This window comes from Canis lupus, chromosome 5, assembly GCF_003254725.2.
Source record: "Canis lupus dingo isolate Sandy chromosome 5, ASM325472v2, whole genome shotgun sequence".
In the NCBI taxonomy this organism is placed as follows: domain Eukaryota; kingdom Metazoa; phylum Chordata; class Mammalia; order Carnivora; family Canidae; genus Canis; species Canis lupus.
The window spans coordinates 16,536,278-16,555,569 of record NC_064247.1 but is presented as its reverse complement, the minus strand read 5'-3'; the positions used below and the strand labels follow the sequence as shown (position 1 = coordinate 16,555,569).

At 38.1% G+C, this 19,292-nt stretch overlaps 1 protein-coding gene and 1 non-coding gene across 11 annotated transcripts in view; one reads left to right on the top strand and one right to left on the bottom strand.

Annotated features, from left to right (window-relative positions):
• The window catches only part of SIK3 (SIK family kinase 3), a 243,025-nt gene that overhangs the window by 194,282 nt on the left and 29,451 nt on the right, over window positions 1-19,292 (bottom strand). Inside the window, exon 1 of one of the 10 annotated variants that reach the window (XM_049109927.1) lies at window positions 14,646-14,667. The exons of the other annotated variants lie outside the window; for them this stretch is intronic. Coding sequence (XP_048965884.1) covers window positions 14,646-14,657 — 12 coding nt within the window. The 5' untranslated portion in view covers window positions 14,658-14,667. Of the gene's footprint in view, window positions 1-14,645; window positions 14,668-19,292 lie in introns of those variants that run through there. 10 annotated transcript variants of the gene reach the window in all.
• Window positions 16,536-16,642, top strand: LOC112671568 (U6 spliceosomal RNA). Its single transcript, XR_003143699.1, has one exon. It is a non-coding gene; the product is annotated as a U6 spliceosomal RNA (small nuclear RNA).

Below are 19,292 nucleotides of genomic sequence, written 5' to 3'. Positions count from 1 at the left end.
TTGTATTTTACAATATGATTACATTTACTTCCTGTCAGCCACTTCAAATCCTTTGTGGAACAAAACACGGTATAAATAATGTTTTATTCACATTTGCATTCTTAGTATTTAGTGCCTGGCAACCCAAATTCTTAATTTATGTTTACTGACTTTAAGGCTATTGCCCTAGTGCAACTGTAGCTCAATGAAATACTGATGTCAAATGACCACAGCAAGACTTAGCAATATTAATGATTGATATGGTTCAGAAGCCACATGCCCTGAGCTGGTACTCCTTGACAATGTCTCTGTCACCAAATAAAGGAATGCCAAAACTGATTTTAAAACTGTGCTGTTCCTTGAATCTTTTCAAGGAGAACAAAATAATCATTTCATTTTTACATCATACAAAGAACTTAAAGGGGATGAAAGGGTCTTCAGAACTCAAATCTAATAACCATTATTTTTACTTATTTTTCTGTTCACTTTCACTTTCTACTCTGGGGGAGTGGGAGAAGGTGATATAGAAAACTATTAAAGTTCTTCCAAAGGAGTTGAGTATTTACAAAAACCTATCACAGGTTAAAAACAAAAACAAACCTATCACAGGGATCAGAGCAGACCTGTACCACCCTAGTTCTACAATGGCAAGTATCTCTGTAGTATAATTCCTGTTTAGACAAGATCATGAGTCCCAGGGACTAGAGTTTAATTATGACTCATTCAGACAAGCCAAGGCATACTACTAAATAAAAAGTAAACTGCTGACTTTGAGATTCAATGATAGAAATGCAATAAACTACCAGGAAACATTTTTCCCTCCTCAGCATCAAAAGGTACAAGCCTGGTCACTTTCAAGATGGACCTCTTCACCCCCACATTTTGTACTGTCAAAAAAAAAAAAGAGTAAAAAATTGGGGGTCCAATCTAAGTCTCTACTTAAATAAAGCAAACCAAACTCTCCACTACTGAGGATCATAACTAAAAGACAATAACACCTGCAAATCAGTCTTTAAGCACTGATTCAGTTCTCTCTCTTGGCCGCAAACAATGGAGATCATGTTCAAGAACAAACATAACAAATGAAGACTATAGATTCAACAGATAACATCCATGTGTATGTTCAACTAGCTAATTCTGCACACTTCAAGATTCTTCTTAGCTTCCAAAGGCACAAGACAGAGAGAGTCTTCTATTCTAAAAGTTGTTTAGAGAGGCTCTGTCAATATATAACCGAATACTGCTTACTGACGGGAAAAATTTCTGTTCATCAGCCAAGGGACTTTCGAGAATGAGAGCTGCATATGGCTTCTCCCCTCATGGCCTCCTAATTCCACATCAGTTTGTAGTTATTCTTGTACTACAAGAGTATCGGTTTCAGAATGTAAGCCTCATAAGCCCCCAGCAAAGCCATTCGGGTGGAACTACTCCAGAGAGTCTCACTTTAGCTCCATAAAGAAGCTAGGAGGCCCCATCCACGACAAGGGTGAACAGTAATTGCTCTATTGGTTTACGCCTCTGACCTATAAAGAGCAAGGCCTGGAGCTGTCTGTAATCCATAATCCAGTTTAATATTCTGCCAACACAGTACAAATACGTGGCTTTCACTAAAGGCACTGGTATGAAGCTAAAATAGGGATTCTCAGTTACTAATCCTGTGTAGCATTTGTTCTAATTCTCAAACATGTAGGAAAATTCTCCCTTTTTAAAATTTTAAGTAAAAAAGGGCTGTGGTGAGTCTCACTACACTTCTGACAGGCCATTATAACAGATGGTCTCAGTCACACGTCAGATAACTAACGAGTAGTTAACTATCCTTCTCCACAACATCACTTACAATGAGCAAGTAATCCGCCACACTATTTTGGCATCTCTTTCTTAACGCTTGCTACAGCTACCACTTCTACAACTAATGCACTGTGTAAAAATGTATAAAATCAACTGATGGATTCTAAATTTGGGGAGCTATAAGATCACCCAGTTAAAATTTTTTTTCCTGCGAAGAAATTGGAGTTCAAATGTGTGAAGTGATTTGGTCAAGGTCACATGGCCCGTGCTCGAGTCAGGACAACTAGGGTCTCCTGATTCCCTGTCTCGTGCCCTTCATGACCACAGGAACTCAACAACAACAGAGAGACCTTCTATTCATCGGTGGCAAGTGCAGTGGGCACTTTTCCTATCCTTCTGTCTTTTGAAAGAAACAATTCCTCTCTGTTCTACACAATAGCCTATGTGGAAACAGAGTACATATGAGCTAAATCACTATTCAAAGGTCATTTTAATAAGCATGATGCAATACCAAGGCACAATGCCCATGTCAATAAGCAGCAAAATATGCCCCATAAAGGCTTTATTTAAGCCAAATTATGTATATATATATCCCCACTCCATCATTCAACTATGGTGCTACTTGAGGGCAGAAATTGTTTCCCCTGCCGGGGGGGCGGGGGTGAAAGAGATTGTTTCCTCTGGATCTCTATATCTTGTAGAATACTATCCTTCAAAAAGTTTTGCTCAAACACCCCCAAAAATCAAACCAAGAGGGGAAAAATAAGAATATACTGAATATGTTTAAGATGATATATAAAACTTTTCATTAAAACTTTCAATCATTACAGAGGCTGAACTTTCCTTTATAGAGTACTATATGCCAATATGAAACTGACATCTAAGTAATAATACAATTATATCACTAATTTAAATGCAGCCAATGAAATCTAAACACTTGAGCAACTGGATACCCACCATCCTCCATTTTAAAACTATAAGAGTAGCATTTTCCTTTCTTATATAAAATATTATTTCTTTTTCTCCTTGAATTAGATTTCTCCTTTTCCTCCACAGTATCTTATTTTAGCATAATTTATTTTATCATACTTAGGAATCCTGTAACAAAAATATGCATGTGAATTATTTTTTATTTCCTTAAAGTATCTCCTTTAGATTGAGTTCCTGTTAGTATTATTAGTAGTATATAACTGATGAAAACAATGCAAATATATTACAGATTTTGATAAGTAAACATAAAAAGGAACTTCCTTTTTTGGAGTTGCAGTTCTTAATAAAATGTACGAAAGATGATCTACACCTTGACAAAAGGAAGCTTCACGCTTGATGCCAATGTTTTCACTATCTCTTTGTTGGAACCCTGGAGGATTTTATACCTCAAAGAAACACACAATGGTGAGACTCAGGATGAAAGAAAATAAGGCTTTTTCTTTTGTCAACTGTAAGAAGGACCAGGGCTAAAGGGAGGGTAGGAAAGAAGGAAGATCAGGTGGATATTGTCTTCAGACAAATCAATTTCAGGAAAGAGCGTAAATGAATGTTGAGACCCAGGAAATTGATTTTCTTAAAACCACCCAGCCTAGATACCTCTAGACACGTACCACGGTTTGAAGACCGGTCCTCCAACACACACAGCTAGGTTCATTTATTAGAACTCAGTAAGTCTTTGTTGCGTTAAAACAGTTTAAGAAAAAATGTCAGTCACTAAGAACATCTATGTTGTACTGATTTGTTTTCTTTCTTACTTTTTTTTTTTTCTTTCTTACTTTTTTTAAATCAAATGATTAAGTCAGCTGTGAGGATTCGGTGAGATGATGAATATAAAACACTGACAACACTGCCTGGCAGATAGTAAGACTCAGTGGCTGTTACCTACCATTAGGCAGATCATACTACTTTTTCCCCATCTGTCATACATTTATTTAAGTAAGATTAAAGCCTTATTCAGATATGGCAATACGATTTATTTTTTATAACCTACATATAGCTCAGTCTGCCAAAGCGTACTGGTTCAGGACAGCTACCATCTTGGTACCATTCCTATATATACTATGACTTTTACACCACAAACAAACAGATTAATTTGAGAAAAACAAAAAGGCTTTCTATGCAAATATGGAAAAAATAAGTATGGCATTGGTGAAAATCCTGTTTTCAACACCTAGACAAAAAACCAGATTGATTCACCTTTTAAAAATTAATTAAAATGCATGTAACTGTACAGGTAAAAAAAAAAAAAAACTATTAAAACTTTCCCTCTAATTCTTTAATGAGGCAAGACTTCTATCTCCCAGTATCTACTAAAAAAGATCTGTGAGGTTCACATCCAATACAGAATGGCAGGAACTTCAACCTAACAAATTTAACAGGTCAGAACCTGCTTTGTTTAAAATACTTCTTGATCCCTCTATGTGCTAACAAATTTGCGTAGAACTGAAAAGACGTTAATTCCAACCTTATCTGACTGATCTGCTTCTACCTCTACTCTGCCCACTAGGGTGGGTCACAGGGCAATGAGCAGTTATCAGGCTTACGGCTGGCAAAGTTACTCCCTTTTCCCAAAAATCTCTTGCCTCACTTGGGCTCAAAATGTAGGAAACCTCATATACATGTACCGCCACACCAAGCAAACAAGTATTGCTCCAAACTACAACAAAATTGGATACTGGCAAATGAAGAATAATTTTTTTGAATATAATTCATATACTATAAAATTCACCCTTTTAAAATATACAATTCAATGGTTTTTAGTATATTCAGAAGACTGTGCGCAATCATCACCACTGTCTAATCCCAGAATATTTTCATCACCCCAAAAGGAAATTCTACATCCATTAGCAGTCACTCTCCTCCTTTCTCTGTCAATCCTCCTCCTGTAGCTCCTAGCAACCACTCATCTACTTTCTATCTCTATGGAGTTGCCTATTGTAGACATTAGAATCATACACTATGTGGCCCTTTGTGCCTCGCTTCTTTCACTGAGCCCAGTGTTTTCAGGTTCATTCACATTGCTGTATCATCATTGCCTCACTCCTTTTTATGGCTGATATATATTCCACTGTATGGAAAGATCACATTTTGTTTATCCATTCATCAGTTGATAGGTATTCATGTTGTTTCCACTTTTTGGTTATTGTGAATAATGTTGCTATGAACATTTGTGTACATGTTTTGTGTTAACATATGCTTTTAATTTCTTGGGTATATACCTAGCAGTAGAATAGCTGGGTCATATGGTCTATGTTTAACTTTTTGAGGAACTGCCAACCTGTTTTTCCAAAGTGGCTATACCATTTTATATTCCCACTAGCAACGTATGAGGGTTCCAGTTTGGAAAATAAGCTTTATTTCCTGAAATCTTTTCCTTTACAAATCTTTTTGCCTTCCTTTAAAAAAATGAGCATGAGGAAAATAAACTTTTTTATTTCACGGATCCAATGTGTTTCAACAACTAGTTTATTTTACAAATACATAATCTCTAGGAAGAACAGAAGTATTAAAAGAGAATATAAATGGTATGGCTATCAAATATTGAAACTAGCTTAACCAACAGACTAGAATATTTGCATCTCATAAATGAGTACCATACCCCCACTTAATTACGTAAGGAGGTTATAAACCCATTCCACTTTTGGAAATTTCTGTTTTGGAATTATCCTCAAGGCCAGTTCATAAAGGCAGATAAAATCAGTCTACTGATACCACATGGCCATACCCTTTTCCATTCAAGGACCAGACACCGTACTATTCAGCTTGATCACCCACCTAACTAAGAATGAAGGAACAGGTTTTTTTTTCTCCTAGATTATTATTCAAAGTGGAGTTTTAAAGTGGATCTTATACTACAATCATACAATATATCATCATTGGGGCAAGCTGGGGGAAAGAACACAGGATACTATGTACTATTCTGCAATTTCCTGTGAGTCTATCTATAATTATTTAAAAATAAAAAGGTTTTCAAATACAGCTCTTAAAAGAGAGGCAGAATTTCAAAAGGAAAATGGAAAAAGCATGGAAACTACTCTGAGTAGGTCAAAAAATAAAAATGCAATTCACATCACAGGAATCACTACTGGCCCAGATAAGCCACAAAGTTCATTCCAGGGTACAGTGGAAAAGAAGGTAGAACACGAGTCAGACTGTAGAGCATCCTGAATGTCAAGCTATGGTTTTGAACTCACCTTGTCTGCAATGAGAGACCCTTGGAAGATTTTTTTTTTATAATACATGAGAAAAATAAAGCAAGGCTTTTGAGAGATTAATATGGCAGCAGCAGAGAGGACAGACTGGAGGGAAGAGCCTAAAGGCAGAAAGATCAGTTACCATTACAATAGCCCAGGCCTGGGGAGGTGTTGGGGTTGGCAGTGTAACCAGACTATATGGAGCTTAATGACTTAATGCTCTGGACTTGTCTATAAAGATCCCATATCTGGCTTCATTCTGAGCTCCAGATCATGTTTACAATAAAGAAATCTCTTCTCTGAATCACTAAAAGGGTGAAGTTTTAACATTTTGATCTTCAACAGGCTTATAAGAATAAAGTTGGGGATGCCTGGGTGGTTCAGCGGTATAGCGCCTGCCTTCAGCCCAGGGCATGATCCTGGAGTCCCGGGATCGAGTCCCAGGATCGAGTCCCGGGATCGAGTCCCGGGATCGAGTCCCGCATAGGGCTCCCTGCATGGAGCCTGCTTCTCTCTCTGCCTGTGTCTCTGCCTCTGTGTGTGGGTGTCTCTCAGGAATAAATAAGTAAAATCTTAAAAAAATAAAATAAAATAAAGTTAAAAAGGCAAAAACAATTCTACTTATATCAAAAAAAAAAAAAAACGATCTGATAACAAGTAGACTTTCTAGCTTTGGACTGTGTCCCTTTAACAAACAACATTAGAAGCTCTCTTCCACTTTGGGAGAAACTTCCGCCCAAAGACTGCAACACTATCAGCTGCACTCTGTCCACTTCAAATGGAAGCTTCATTTGTTATAGTAAATTTCTGGTAGAAGAGCCTATTGAGGTCCTAAAACAGTTTTGTGTCTCTAATGCCATACTTTCAGAAAGTAATCATTTCCAGAAGATGTGAGATACTGACTGTTGAAATGCAGGAGGATCCAGGACTTTATTATAGGCTGAGCAAACAGCAAAACTGATTGAATGTTTACTCAGGGTCCACTGTGTACTGGATACTGATGACACAGATGGTTGCAACAGTCCTACCCTCAAAGAAGCCATAGTCTACTGGGAAACATACAAAAAAAAGTGAATGTAATACAAAGCAGTTAATGTCATTACAGAGGTATGTAAGAGATGCTTATTAAGAAATCAAAAAGCATCATGATCATGATGACAATGACGACGGCAATGGTGATAATGATAACAACAGCCAATACTGATGAAGTACTTAGTCTGCACAGGGCCTATTCAGAGCATTTTCCCTATATTAATTCACTATTCTCACAACAAGACTAATATCCACTTTTTATAGATTGGAAAACTGAAGCACAGATAGGTTGAACACTTTTACCCCAGTTCTACAGGCACATGATTAACCAAGCCAGTCTGGCTCCTAACTCAGGTGGGACTGAACGGCCCACCATACTGACCATTAATGAAGGACCAATTAATGTTGGGCATTACTGAATTATTAATGAAGGACAGTCCAGACCAAAGAGAGCATGGCATCTTTTGAGGCTCATCACAGAAGGGCCACCAAGCATTCCCAAGACAGATTAAGGTATCTGGATTGGAGGGTTGCTTATTTGCCGGGAGTGGGTGGAGGGACTGCACTCTAAGCAATAAGAATGAAGGAGGAGCAATCCCTCCTGGTACCAGATAAGATTTTAGAGTGCCTGGTACAGTCAAGGAATAGTCAGAAGCATCATCTTCTCATGGAGGACTCCTAGGTTCCAGGGACAAGAGAGGGGGCCATAAAAGACTGAGGTGTTATGGGCCTTGCAGGCTTTATATTTCAGGTAAGAGGGGCTCATCTGAAGCCTTTACTCCTGAGTGATGTGAGCAGATCTGTCTTCAATAAAGATAAATCTGGATGAAAGGTGGAAGGTGGCCCAGAGGCCAGGAGACCAATTAGAAGGTTACACAATAACTCTGTCAAGAAATGATAAGGAGTGGATGAATGTGAGCAAATGCTTCTGAGGTAGAATCAACAGTACTTGGTGACTAATTGCCTGTAAAGGATCAGGAAGAGAAGACAGATGGAAAAAGCTGAGGCTCCTGTTCTGAGCAGAACAGGGCAAAAGGAAGATCAAATTTTAAGAGGAGTAATAATGGGATACCTGGGTGGCTCAGCAGTTGAGCATCTGCCTTTGGCTCAGGGCATGATCCTGCACACAGTCCAGGGATCAAGTTCCACATCAGGCTCCCTGCATGGAGCCTTGCTTCTCCCTCTGCCTCTGTCTCTCTCTGTGTTTCTCAGGAATTATAAATGAATGAATGAATGATTGAATGAATGAATGAATGATAATAATAACACTGATACTAATGGTCATGATGGCTCTAATATTTCTTTTTTTTTTTTAAGGTAAACTCTACCCCATGATGTGGGGCTTGCACTTATGACTCCGAGATCAAGAGTTGCATGCGCTACCAACTGAGCCAGCCAGGCACCCTTCTAATATTTCTGAAGCTGTTAGTTAGAGCACGCCAGTGCTATGCTCAATACTTTTAGAAGAACGATCTCAAAAAAAAAAAAAAAAAAAAAAAAAAAAGAACGATCTCATTCAATGTTAATAAGGTGAGTTCCTATTATCATTGCCATTTCAAAAATGGAGAAACTAAGACTGGCAGAAAATAAGTGATTTAATTAAGGCCATGGCCACTCAACACTGAAGCCAGAGAAAGAGTTGAGAGCATCTAGGGAAGTGTCTCAGTGTGGGTCTCTAGCAGGTGACTAAGTATCTCTATGTGGACGTGAGGAACGGTGGAAGTGCTAGAGGTACTGAGTTAGAACAGCAACACAGCTATACAATTATTACTATTCCTATTGCTATTATTTATTAAGCACTTGCTGCCAATGAGACACGGTTTGAGGGTTTTACATTCATGGTTTCATTTAATCAACACAATCGTGAGGTGGGCACTACTATTCTCGATTCTTAAAGAGAAAGAAACCAAGAGAGGCTGCTCAGACAGAGAAGGATGGAATCACATCCAAATGCAGGGCTCCATGATTCAGAGGAGGGAAAGGAAGAGGAAGTGGGGCAGAAGGCAGGGAGGGGGCACCAAGGACTGAATCCAGAAGAATACCATCCCTTATAAAGCTGGTAGAGAAAGAGTACCAAAGGACCTTATGAAGTAGTAGTGTACTGGTGGAGAAAAAGCAAACACAGAAGGCACTCCGGTTTTAAAAGGTAAAGTAAAAACAATTTGCAAAAGAAAAGGGTAGTTAGCATCAAATGATACAAGAACTCAGAACCAAAGTTTCAATTGGATAAGAGTATTGGCTACACAGCACTAAAAACCCCTCCCAGAGCAGTTCAATGAAGGCACCCAGACCGCCCTAAGCTTACAGGAGCAGAAAGAGGTGGCATAGAAACCGGGTGATGATAATGCCAATAATGCCCCCTTTCCAAAGCTATTATTAAGACCCCGTGCTATGCTAAATAATTTCACAAAAACAATCTCATTTAATAAGTAAATTTTTCTCTAGGCTTTGTGGGTCACACACTGTCCCTTTAAAAAAAAAAAAAAAAAACCTTTAAAAATGTAAAAAGCATATTGGCTGGGTTATATGAAAAACAGGCCGCAGGATAGATTTGAGCAGCTGGCAATAAAGTTTCTCGACCCCTTCTTAGAGTGTGGTGGTTAGGGCACAGGCTCTGCTGTCAGACCAACTATATCATTTTCCAGCTCCTCACTATCTGGGTGACCTTGGGCAAGTCACTTAACTTCTCTATCTCTCAGCTTCCTTACCGTAAAATGGGAATAACAACAGGAACTACCTCTTAGGGTTGTCATATAAGAAATAAATACAAGTCAAGCACTTAGGTATTAAAGGAAAGTCTTATCAATGAGGAGGATTTGACAGAGGATGAGCAGACAGCAAAGAGCCAACAGAGAAGGAGAAATATTCAATGGAAGAGGACTAATTAATTTTTTCAAATCCCAAAGAAAAGATAGAGGAACAGGATCAGGATAGTGCAGGTAAATGCAGAAGAACAGGCTCTATCCTAACTGCTGATGAAAGTATAAACTGGTTTGGAGAGCAGCCTGTCAGCTTTCATCAAAATTCCAAATGCATCTATCTTTTGATCCCCTCTCCTTTTCTAAAATTTGTCCGTGCGTATATCCCCAAGCAAGGAAAAAGCTATGAACGCAAGGCTGTTCCCCCTGTAGCAGTTGGTAAAAATGAAAAAAAAAAAAAAAAATAGCTTACCAGTCCATCAGTAGGGGAAAGGTAAAATAAAGAAATGCTCATCTATACAATGGAGTCTTGTGTAGTTAGTTAGAAGTCAGCACGTTATATGCTGACGTGGAGAGGTCTCCATAATTTAATATCTTATTTAAACTTTTTATTTTGAAATAATTGGAGTCACATGTAACTTTAAAAAGTAATAGAGATCCCATGTACCCTTTACCTAGCTGCCCTCAATGGTGACAGCTTGCAAAACTATAATTCAATACTGGAAGTTAATTTTTAATATAAAAGCAAACTTAAACTACTGTGCATATTACATACACTCCCTTTTGTGTATTTAAGCGACCACACAGTCTGTGCCTGCTCAGAAGATACACACTTTGCTGGCTCGTAGCCAACACCTCTGGAAAGGTGAGAAACGTTAAGGGACAGAGAAGATGAAGGACACTCAGGTTATGGACATTGACACTAGTTCTCCTTAGCCACAAAGTACAGATATTACCCCGAGGATAGAGAAAGTCAACAGATAGAGGGATTAACTTTTGTTGTTGTTTTTTTAAAGATTTTTATTTATTTATTCATAAGAGACACAGAGAGAGAGAGAGACAGAGGCAGAGACACAGGCAGAGGGAGAAGCAGGCTCCCCACAGGGAGCCCGACGTGGGATTCGATCCTAGGACTCCAGGATTCACACCCCAGCCGAAGGCAGCGCTAAACCGCTAAGCCACTGGGGCTGCCCAGGGATTACTTTTGAAATAAATGTGAGCACCTTGGGATCCCTGGGTGGCTCAGAGGTTTGGCGCCTGCCTTCGGCCCGGGGCCTGATCCTGGAGACCAGAGATCGAGTCCCACATCAGGCTTCCTGCATGGAGCCTGCTTTTCCCTCTGCCTGTCTCTCTGCCTCTCTCTCTGTGTCTCTCATGAATAAAATCATAAATAAATAAATAAATAAATAAATAAATAAATAAATAAATAAATAAATAAATGCAAGCACCTATTTTTTCGATCCAGGGTGCTGAGTATGTGGAAGCAGAAGGTACAGAATCTGAAGATGCTCACACCAAAAGCTTCTTTTTACTCACTCACTTAAGCAGAATGGCTAGCTGATTGGATCTGTCACAGCCTACTTGCTGCTGGGTTCTGTTCAAGGCACTGGACAATCAAAAATTAACCACATAGGTGCAATCTCTGAACTCCAGGAACTAACAGCCTACCAAGAAAGGTGGACATTAACCAAAATTACACCATCATAATTAGCATTATATTACAGCACAGCGGTTTAGAACACGGGCTCTGAGGCCTGATGGCTGCGTGAAAATCCCAGCTCTGCTGCCAAATGGTTGTGTGACTTGGGTCAAGTGACAACACTCTGTACTTTGGTTTCCTCCTCTGTAAAATGGGGATAATTTTAGGTCCTATTTATTTACCCATCTATCTAACTCATAGGGTTGATGTGAAGATTTTTTTAAAAATTTAAAAGCCCATATATATAAAGTGCTTAGAACAGTACCAGCATAGAATAAATACCATGTTTGCTGCTATTATTTTTTTTTTTTTAAAGATTTTATTTATTTATTCATGATAGTCACACAGAGAGAGAGAGAGAGGCAGAGACATAGGCAGAGGGAGAAGCAGGCTCCATGCAGGGAGCCCGACGTGGGATTCGATCCCGGGTCTCCAGGATCGCGCCCTGGGCCAAAGGCAGGCGCCAAACCGCTGCGCCACCCAGGGATCCCGCTGCTATTATTCTTGTTGGTCTCATTACTATTATTTCAGGGGGGAGTCTAATCTGTCTTCAGGCAAATAGAAGGTCAGGAAAAGCCTCTTTGAGGAAGTGACATATAAATTAAGTGCCAAAGATGAATGTGAATTAAACAGTGAAAGAGAAAATCTGTCTGGCAGAGGGAAGGATGGACAGAAAGACTCAATGCTAAGAAAGAGTATGTATGGCATGTGAAGAATTTGACAAAAGGCCAATGGAGATGGGGCTCAGAGAGGAGAGAGGAGACTGGACAACTAGAAATGGCATGTGAAACTTAGGAATGTTCTCTTTATCTGAGTAACAGAAGGTATGATACAAGAAATAACAGATTTCTTTGGTTTTCTTTTTTTCTTTTTTTTTTTTTTTTAGGCTTGTTTCAGTATGGAATCTTGTGATAGAGGAAGGTGAACGTGAGCTCACCAAAAAGGGGTAAAGATTTGGAAAGGACAGTCATTCTGGCAAAGGAGAAAAGAAATCAGCTCCACACGGGTACGAGGGCTACTAACAATAAGAGGCACAGATGAGGGCAGAACTCACGCATTGGCAACTGGACAAATAAACACAATTCCATCATTTCTTCAGGCCCTAAAGCAGGAACACGGAAAATGGGCAGTATTGTTAATCCTCAGCTGGAGATGTGCACGGCATGTGGGACAGCAGAACAAAGCTGCAGGAGAACTGAGGATACTTCTGACTCATTGAAAGTGACCAACTATGTCCACGTGGACGAAAGTGATGCCAGGAAGAGTGTCACACATTTGGAGACAGGCAAGATTTCAGGGGCTGGAGGCCTCAGTGAAATCAGACACTTAAGTTCAGCAAATGGCACAACTAAAAAGACAGGAAATTGTGTTCAGAGAGCAAAATTTCCACATTTATGACTCCAGAGGTGGCGGTCTGTCCAGCCCCAAGAATAGACTGCTACAGACAAGTGGAGAGACAGTCACTAAAGTAAAGATCAAGCCAGAATGAGATTAGGATGCTGGACAAGCAATCAACATAAACATTAAAGAGACAAGAGATCATGGAAGGAGGAAGAGTAAACTATTCACAAGGATTGGGAATTAAATTTTCAATTACATTCTTAAATACAGCACCATAAGGAATGTGTTCTTAAGTATCCAGAACAAAACAGACATGCCTTGCTTAGTCTATTTATTTAGCCAAATAATTTTCAAAGATTCCCTGAATACCATGCCTGAAAAACGCTCTGAAAAAGACAAAAAGAGAAGGAAACTTTCTTAATCATTATTTGTCACAATTCAAGGGCAAGCATCATCATAATGGTAAAAACTAAAGGCACAGACAAGCCGAAACCTGGGAGAAAATCTTTGCAAAACATATATTTGATAAAACAAACAAAACACCCATATATCTGATTTAAGGACAGGTATCCAAAATACACCAAGAACTTGTAAAATGCAACAATAAAAAAAAAAAAAAAAAAAAAAAACAAAAATTTTTAAAGTGGGCGAAAGAATCTGACCCTCCCAATGAAGATATAGACAGAGAACAAATAAGCATATGAAAAGATGCTCAACGTCCTATGTCACTGGGGAATTGCAAATTGAAACAACAATGAGATACCACTATACCCCTATTAGAATGGCAAAAATCCAAAGCACCAACATCACTCAATGCTAGTAAGGATGTGGAGCAACAGGAGCTCTCAGTCATTGCTGGTAAGAATGCAGAACCAAACAGCCACTTAGGAAGACAGTTTGGCAGTTTCTTGCAAAACTAAACATACACATCATATGATCCAACAATCATGCTCCTTTGTATTTACCCAAAGAGTTCAAAACTCAGGCTACTTGGGTATCCCTGGGTGGCTCAGTGGTTTAACGCCTGCCTTAGGCCCAGGGCGTGATCCTAGAGTCCCAGGATAGAGTCCCGCATCCGGCTCCCTGCATGGAGCCTGCTTCTCCCTCTGCCTGTGTGTCTCTGCCTCTCTCTGTGTGTGTCTCTCATAAATGAATAAACAAAATCTTTTTTTTTTTTGAATAAACAAAATCTTAAAAAAAAAAAAAAAGAAGAAGAAGAAGAAAGAAAAGAACACTTAGGTTATAGGAAAACCCGCAGGTGGATTTTACAGCAGCTTTATTCATAACTGCCAAAACTTGGAAGCAACCCAGATGTTCTTCTGCAGGTAAATGGATAAACTAAGGTACATCCAGACAACAGAATTTACCTAGTGATTAAAAGAACAGACCTACCAAGCTACAGAAAGACAGGAAGGAACCTTACACGGCCATTGTTAAGTGAAGGAAGCCAATCTGAAGAGGTGCCTAATGTCCAATTCCAACCATACCATATTCTGGAAAAGGCAAAATTATGGAGCTGGTGAAAAGATAAGTGTTTGCAGGAGCTGGAGGTGACGGAGAAAAGGAAATGAATAGGTGGAGCGAGCAAAATCCTTAAGGCAGTGAAACTATTCTGTGTGATATTATAATGGTAGATACATGACATTATGCATTTGTCCAAACCCACAGAACTATACAAAATAAATGTGGGCCCTAATGTAAACTACAGACTTTAATCAATAACATATCAATATTGGCTCATCAACTGTAATAAATATACCCCCACTAACACAAGCCATTAATATTAGGGAAAATGGGGGTCATGGGGAATGGGGAAGTAAGGGGATATCTGGAATTCTCTGTACTTTCTGCTCAAGTTTTGTAAATATAAAACTGCTCAAAAAATAAAGTCTATTAATTTAAAACAAAAACTAAAGGTATTACCATTTGAGTCATGTAGGAGAAAATAATATCCAGTATTGGTGAGGAAATCTATTTGAGAGATTGAAGGTGCCAACGCTGCCTGGGCTGGGTCTAGCTCTTCCACTTACTGGTAGTGTCGCTGTGCACAAGTTACAGATTTCTCCAAGTCTCCGTTTCTCTGTTGGTAAAGTAGTAGATAATAATCCTCGTGGAGTTAAGATGATTAACTGAGTTCATACACAGAAAGCACTAAGAACAGGGACTAGAATGAAATGTTTAACAAACATTAGCCCCCTGTTACTCAAAGTAAGGTCTATGAACCTATAAATCAACATTACATAGGGGCTTGTCAAAAACGCAGGCCCACCCCAGACCTACTGAGTCTGCATTTTTTTATATGCCATCTTTTTTTGTTTGTTTTATTTAAACTCCAGTTAGTTAAATAAATAAATAAATAAAAAACAAAAAATAAAAAAAAATTCCAGTTAGTTAACATAACTGCATAATATTGGTTTCAGGTGTACAACATAGTGATCCGACAATTACACACAAGAGCCAGCGTTCTTCACAACAAGTGCACTCCTTAATCCTCTTCACCTATTTCATCCATCCCCTGCCTCGGGCAATGAGCAATTTGTTTACTACAGTTAAAGAGTCTGTTTATTTCCTTCTCTCTTTTTTCCCCTTTGCTCGCTTATTTTGTTTCTTAAATTCCACATGAGTGAAACCGTATGGTGTTTGTCTTTCTCTGATTTATTTCACTTAGCATTATACTCATGAGAGACACAGAGAGAGAGGCAGAGACACAGGCAGAGGGAGAAGCAGGCTTCCTGCAGGGAGCCCAATGCAGGGAGCCCGATGCGGGACTCGATCCTGGGACTCCAAGATCATACCCTGGGCCGAAGGCAGGCACCCAGGGAATCCCTTCACTTAGCATTATACTCTCTAACTCCATCCATGTCATTGCAAATGGCAAGATTTCATTCTTTTTGATGGCTAATATTCTGTTGTATGTCCATATATATATATATATACATATATATACAATATCATCTTTATTCATCAGTCAATGGATACTTGGGCTGTTTGCAAAATTTAGCTATCGTAGATAATGCTGCTATAAACATCAGGGTGCATTATCCCTTTGAATTAGTATTTTTACATTCTTTGGGTAAATACCTACTAGTGCAATTACTTGAATCTGCATTTTAATAAGATCCTTCAGGTAAGTTCTGTGCGCATAAAGTTGAGAACCACTATATTAGGTGGTACTATTATCACTGTAACTATTCTTCCACATTGTCACTAAAAAAGGAGCATAAACATTGGGAGAGTCCAAATTATTATTTGCTCATGATTATGATTAGTCTACTTTAAAAAGAGAGGGAAAATCAACTGTAATAGTTAAAGAAATTTCGAAACATTCTCTAAAGTGACTGTAATTAAAACATGTAGTACAGGTACACAAACAAGCACCCTTTGTCAAGAGTGTATGTTAAGGGTCACCTGGCTGGCTCTGCAAGTAGGGCTTGCAACTCTTCATCTCGGGGTTGCAAGTTCAAGCCCCACAGGTGCAGAGATTACTTAAAAATAAAATCTTAAATAAGTAAATAAGACTATATTAACAAAACCATTTCAAATAAGTATGTAAATGATAAACTATTAGAACAACTGGCTATCAGTATTTTTTTTTGGGGGGGGGGAATCCAGATCCTTATCTCACATTATTCTGAAACTATATTCTAAGTAGATGTAAAACCTAAACATCAAAAATAAATTTACAAAGCACTAGAAGAAAACATAGAATACTTTTAATGCTCGGATGGGTACCTACACTCCTAAGGATACCATAAAACCCAGAAGTCATACTGAAACTATACTTAAAAAAAAAAAAAAAAAAAAAACTTTTTTGTGCTCACTTTGGAAGCACACATACTAAAACTAGAACGATACAGAGAGAATTAGCATGGCCTCTGCACAAGGATAAGAAGAAAATTCGTGAAATGTTCCATATTTTTTATAAAGATATGTAAAAAAAATAAGCAAAATAAAACCTTTTAAATAACAAAAGATACCACAAAAGTTAAGAAAATTACTAGCAAAAAAAAAAAAAAAAAAAAAGGAAAATTAATAGCAACCTTCCAAAAAGCTAACAGAAAAATGGGGGGGGGTGGGGAAATAAAGTAGATTTTATATATGTAAGGAGAAAATAAACCCTCCAAATCTACCTACAAATATTTGCATGTGCCTGGAAAAGCTACAGAAGGACACACACCAAAATGTTAATAGTAGTTACCTCTTGAGAGTAAAATCAGGAATGGAGGAAGGAGGCACTTTGCTTTTTTCATTATAAACTTCTATAAACTGAACTCTGTATTTACAATGAACATGGTTTTTTAAAACTTACCTTTGTTTAATTATAAAAGAAAAAAGGACTGAGTGATAGCTTTAGCTTAAAAGGCTAATATTTTCAGTAGGAATCAGAAGCTTCCTGGTTTTCTCAACAAATACTTAACCTCCAAAGCTTGTAACATCTGGAAAATATATTTTTGTTATCAAAATTTTCCTAAGAATCCTTTAAGTAAAAATATGCCAAGTTCTCCTCCCAAATGGACCACAGTGTTCAATTTCTAGTGGTCCTGTTCAAAGCTAGTTCCAACCTAATTTCCAAAGGCAAAGTGTCTAAACCAGACAAGAAATTTAGCAACGTAACACAGAATATCGAAATGGAAACCACATGTCCAAAATGTGCCTAATAGTAGCAGACAGTAACGGTTGAAGAGTAACTGCAAGTAACTCCATACTCACTTTAGTTTCAATTCTGAATCATTTCTCAGTCACTAAACTGGAAAAAAAAAAAAAATTTGAACCATTTGTCATCTCTGACTAAACACAGGCTTCAGCCCCCAAATCACTAAGTGCAGAGAAGTACATGGCCTCAAGAAGACTGCCAATGGAAGGGTTTTTCCAGAAAGAGTGGTTCATATTCACAGCAGGAAAATCTTGTACTACAGGGAACTCACTTACCACCTTAATTCCCTCAACCAATTTGGAAACTACTGGAAGCAAATGACTAAGAAGTAAAACATATGAGGAAAGATGAACAAAATATTCCTACATATTGAAAGCCACATAAAGTGGTTCATGTTTGCTTTTTAGTTGCCTTTTGCTGAAGTTAGAATATTAAATTCCTTTGCTCTGGGTGAATCAGGAATTAGCTTCACTGGTTTCTTGCATCACAAAATTTTCAGCTGCTATAACGAATTATATGACTACTTGGACTTTTTTTTTTTTTTTTAAACTACTGACGCTTAACAAAATACATTACATATGGATCTGCCCAATACTAACTATTCTTCACGTCATTAGACTTGAATTGATAAAAGTGATAAAAACTGCCAGTTCTTGTAACTAGATTCCCTCCCCCTTTGTCCTAAAACTATCACTCAAACCCGCTAAAGCTAAAACAATTAGGAGCCATATCTCAAAAGATACGAACATAACTACAATGAAGTCATAAATTGATGAGGGTGGCATTCTTTCTCCTCACAAAGGAAAGAAGAGATTCGTTAGATTCATTACCTTTCACCATGTAAGTAACAGGCATTGTCTCTTGGTTTCTAGAACATCCACTAAAGCAAGGCAGCATCTTCGGCTCCATCTAAATTCAGCTGCCTGGATATTTGCAACCAAAACAAACTGCAGGATCTACTTGTTTTTTATTCAAAAGGTAAACAATCCCTCTGGCCTGATTTACCAAAAAAGATGTGAGCAGAAAGAAATGATCAGGAGGGCAGCACACTCAGGCTTTAAATTTTTAGCTAAGACTCCTAAGATTCCTCATCTTTTAAGAGAAAGACAGACCTTGTCAGTAATGTTAGAAATTGCACACTCCATGTCCTGTATTCAGTCAAAAAAACCTCTTCAGGTACACAGATAACTTTATCACATGTCAACGAGCATGGCATCAAGGTCTAGGAAAAGTGTGCAAAGAGTGCAGCGTTAAGAATTCATAGACCAGTTAAAAGAAAGCAGGCTCAAAACTAAGGTCAAAGTCCTTCAGTATTCCTAATACTGAAATCACCTCTGTATAATCTATCCATAACCATCAAGAAATTTTTTTAAACTGAGAGTGCTCGCTTTATCCAATTTGTAACATACTTCATTATCATTTCAGAGACACCAAAAATTATATAACCCTATGCTTTTGTCATTATCTCCTAAAGTATTTTAAATAGAAACAGCATACTAATTACTGCCTCCCAATCTTAACTCCTTTTTCTTCATTCTTGGAAATTACGGACACTCAAAACTGAGTAATAAAGACTGGTTCAAAACTCCTCCAATTCAGCTACAAGGCATTTTACCCGGTAGTAGGTTAATACCTAACAATAGCTTACATTTCTTTTCAACTGAAAAGCACTACCACAAATTAGGATTAACGATATGATTGAGCATGTTCTCTTATCAAATTTAATACTTTTTGACTATTAGCTACTACTCAGATCTTGATTTGTGGACTCTTATACCTATAACAGCCTCCTTTAAAAAAGGCGCCTTAAAATAGTTAAGTTCTTTCTATAGAAAAGGACAGGTAATTAGTAACTAAACAGCTTACAAATTAAGTTCTCTAGAAACACTCAAAATATTCTGCACTGCATTTGACTT